The 4,542-nt window shown below is 33.7% G+C and overlaps 1 protein-coding gene across 2 annotated transcripts in view; it reads left to right on the forward strand.

Moving 5' to 3' along the window:
• LOC106460881 (otoferlin-like) overlaps positions 1-4,542 on the forward strand; it is a 235,509-nt gene that overhangs the window by 178,253 nt on the left and 52,714 nt on the right. For both annotated transcript variants that reach the window (XM_022387687.1, XM_022387686.1), the window contains exon 21: positions 4,317-4,410. In XM_022387687.1, coding sequence (XP_022243395.1) covers positions 4,317-4,410 — 94 coding nt within the window. The remainder of the gene's footprint in view (positions 1-4,316; positions 4,411-4,542) is intronic.

Genomic DNA, 4,542 nt, shown 5'->3' on the forward strand with positions numbered 1-4,542 from the left:
TGATTCGAACCCGCGACCCTCAGATTGCGAGTCGAGCGCCCTAACCACCTGGCCATGCCGGGCCGTTACTTTGTCAAGCCTCCACATGATTGCCAATCATTCTTTTTCAGTGGTGGTTAAAGCTTTTTTGCGTGCTAGCAATTTTCGGCTTAAATACAACACCGAATGTTCCATGCCATCCTCACCTATTTGACTCAGCACAATCCCTATAACTGTATCAAACGTATCAGTTTGCAGAATGGTGGATAATGTAGCCTTATATCTATATAAGTATTTTTTTACACATCACCTCTTTTAATTCCCTAAAAGTCCTCTCACTGGCCTCATACTACACAACGCATTTTGGTCCTGGTTTACAGTTTAATACTGCGATTAGGGCTACTGTTTCCTCAAACTCGGTAAAAAATTTCCTGTAATATCCTATTATCCCTTGCTCCCTTTGTCGTAGGTTTCTTCTAATCTCTGATAGCTTTTACCTACATAGAAAATCAACCCTTTACTCACCATGTGAACTAGATACTCTATACAGTCTACAACAAGCTCACATTTACTTGGTTCTGCTATTAAGCTTGCTTTTCTAAATCTGTCTAAATTTGATGACGAGGAATCCACTTTTTAGGAAGTAAAAGTTTCTGGACAGCTTGAATGTATACTTGATGATGACATAATCTTGTCGAAACGTTGTACATTTATAATACAGTTTTCTTCTTTACCCATTGAAACCTTCTCCAAATTTTGATTAATTTTGTATGCCAATGTAATTTATGTAAGCTATGATTGACTCCCCTAAGCTTCCGTAAGACGTTATCCGTTTAACCTATTAAATGTTGCTAGAACATTCTTTGCTCCCATGGGATAGCATTAAACTAAAATAATCCATTAGGTGTGTAAAACATTGTTTTCTCTTTATTCTCTTCTTCTAAGTCGATTTGGAAATAACCTTTTGACAAATAAATGTTACTAATGTACTGTGCTTGACTAACTTCATTTATTATATCCTCCATGTAAAATAAGGGGTAGGAATCGGTGGTAATAACTTCATTCAACTTCCTCGGGTCAACACAAAACCTTACCCCACCAGTCTTCGATATTAACACTGTAGCATATGTATGAGTGAGAAGATTCCTAATTATCCCCTTTTCTTAACATTTTCCCTCACTTACCTTTCAGAGCTTCATTAAAACAGTATGACACTTTATCGCAGCATTACAAGCTACTTTTATCGTGTGCTTAATTAACTAACCACGTCTATCCCGACCAATCATCATAATCTCTCACATGCTTTCTTCTGTTGCTTAACAGTTAATTGTTCAAAACTTTTAAAATGCCTCATCTGCTCATAAAAATCTAAGATAGTTTTCTATTCACTCTTGTTACTGCTAGCTTTTAAACAGGTCATCATAAAAGTTTCAGGTGCGTCTCTAGTGTAACATGGTTGAAGCATATTTACTTAATACGTTTGTTCCACTATTTCTCAACTCCCTACATTTATGTATCTTATATGTCACTTTATCAACATGCTTAATCTTAGAGAAAGGAAATATGAACCTCGCCGCTAAACTATTCTAGGGTACTGATTCCACAACTAAGTAAGTTACCTTCAGTTTTTGTTCTCAAATATTCTTATCACAGGGAAGCTATTATTTGTTTTCTGAGTAGCTTTAGCGGCTGTGCTAAGCTTTGCCTCAATCTGGTTACGTATGTTATCACATTTCATAACTCGGCTTTGTTTCTGGTCCAACTTCTGTGGTGGCAACATATTACCACTACAGCTATTGTATTTTGCAAACAGACATTACTTTCAAAAGTTTAACATTTCATTTCGATGTGACTTTAGCTAGAGCTACAGTATATCGAGCCCCTTCTGCTTTGATGTTAAACCCAATTAAGTCGAATGTATCACCTGAGAGTTGATTATCTTTTACTACTTATTTTCTCATTAGATTTTTCCAACTATTAGTATCATTAACACATTAACGCCTTGCCAATTAATCATCACTTCTTCTAAATATTCAGTTAAAAATTTCACAATATTTTATTCTACCAAACTTGTCAAATATAAAATATTTCAGTGGAGGTTTACAACTTCCCCCTGAGTTAAAAACTCACATATCTAATCTTTTTATTTTATTTTTTACATTTGTTTCTAAATGTTATACTCAGTTCTCTACAGTTATTTATAAACTGACTTTTTATCAGTGACTTTCAATTCTCCTCCATGCTAGCGTTAATTCTCTACTCATAAAAGTGATCCACATAATTTATAACAATTAAACGAATCTCTATCAAAATCAAAACAAACAAAATAAGAACAATAGAAAACTTATTATCTTTTCTGATTTCAATGCTTCTTCCAGGTGACTTTCCTCCTCGGATTTTGTTAATATGGTTCCACCTTCAAAATCCTCCTTCGTCTTTGCGTTTCGATTCCTAAAAAAACTGATAAACCCCTCTTCTGACATCATTTTATTACGAAATGTTATACTCGCACAGCAACTTTATTTATGTTGAAGCTATACTTATCAGGAATTGATTCACATCAATGTAAATAAATATAAAGAATTTATATTTATTTCTAGTAACCAATATCATATAGGTTTTTAGTTCTTAGCGGGTTTATAGGTTTGAATCTCATATCCGACCAGGCCTTCCCTTGTTTTTTTTCTCTCTTTTTCTTGTTGAGCTCTTGTCTTTTTATCTCTTTCTCAACTACATGCAGAACCGGTTCCTTTGTTTTAGACATTGCACCTTATCAGTATATCTGATTATAACGTTTCATAACTATAGGGGGTCTTGTAGTGTTTTTACTTTCTGAATTTGAAAGGTAGCCGCTACACCCGCTCACCCCTCCCCCAGTATATCTGATTATAACGTTTCATAATCATAGGGGGTCTTGTTGTGTTTTTAGATTCTGCATTTGAAAGATATCCGCTACATCCCCTCAACCTAGTAATTTTTTAATCCCTTAGAATAATAAGTTAGCAAACAATTATTAATAAACATAATTAAGTAATTTATTTTTGAGATAACATACTATATGTATCTGCCAAAACATGTGGTATGTTCCCCAAAAACAAATCACTTCATTATGCTTAAAAATCATTTTTTTCCAACTTATTATTATCATATTGGCACAATGTACTTCCTTACTCAAGAATCACAAAGAATTTTGTAACATTTTTATTTCTTGGAGACTGATCAGAGGCAATCCATTTCATAATAACCTCACTTCATAATAATTGATAATTTTGAACTGACAGATTAGTTCAAAGGCAGTTAGTCAACAGGACCCACCCCCCAACTCTTGAGATACACTCCTCTGATTTGTTAGTGGAAGTTCATCGTTACTAAATATGTATGTGTAGAGTGGTATTTCTATTTTAAAGTAGAGCCGTACGGCTTCAGTAAAGTTTTTATTATGTAAATACAAAACGTCGTTTTTAATTATTTATTATCATTCATCGTTACTGTTATAACACGCCCAAAATGCGTAGCAAGATTTTGTGGCGTATAATCGCGAACCATAATTCTTCAAACTTACGATCGGGTACATTAATCACTAGTCCACGCCTTTTCCATATTATAAGCACTATGCATTGTAGGTTTTAAAATATATTATCTATGGTCTTATAAAGTCGTTTGCTAAAAAGCTGATGTAGTGAGAAAACAGCAAAACATAGTCAGTAGAATTCGATGACGAGGAACCCACTTTGAGACTAATAATGGCTGGAGACGGCTTGAATGGGTAATGAAAAAAACTTTAATATAAGTTTAACATAACAGCAAATGTACAACGTTTCGACAAGGGTACCTAATGATGACAAAACCTTGTCGAAACGTTGTACATTTGCTGTTATGTTAAACTTATATTAAAGTTTTTCTTCATTACCCATTCAAGCCGTCTCCAACCATTAATAGTCAGTAGAAGTTATTTAACTACAGCTATTCAAATGGTTGTTTAAGAACTAGCATGGATAAGGAATTTTATGGGCTTCCCCAGAACAATTTAATCGAGTATTCACTCTTTATATGATGCCAAAGAAAAGATAAGACGATTATGTCCTTTTGTTGCTCTGCCCGATAAATCTAAACCTAATCCTAAGCACTTTAACTTCAATGCTAAAGCAAAGTTGGAGAATCTAGAGTTTACCTTCAACACAATGTTTCGCAGCAATTTTTGAATAAAGGAATAATGAGTATTTTTATACTAAAGAAAGTGAAAAATCAGATTTTATTCGCATGGACAAAAACTCTTTTGCTGTTTTTAATGTTGACTCATTTCTATCTTCTTTAAATATTAACATTATTTTTTGTAGTCGGTATCTGACAATTATTAAGGGAACGGGCGGAGGAGCCACTGGAAAAACAAAGCTCGACAAGGAAAGATTAAAATTGTGTCAAAGAGAAATGGTAAGAGTTTACAATAAAATATAGTGTTTTATAAGTTCGGTGACTTCCAGAAATAAAATAACGAAATTTCTTACATTATTTGTGTTACAAAATCACCGGTTAGATATGTTTTCCAAACATTAGAATGGTTGT

The sequence above is a fragment of the Limulus polyphemus genome, unplaced genomic scaffold (assembly GCF_000517525.1).
Source record: "Limulus polyphemus unplaced genomic scaffold, Limulus_polyphemus-2.1.2 Scaffold854, whole genome shotgun sequence".
NCBI classification, from domain to species: Eukaryota; Metazoa; Arthropoda; class Merostomata; order Xiphosura; family Limulidae; genus Limulus; species Limulus polyphemus.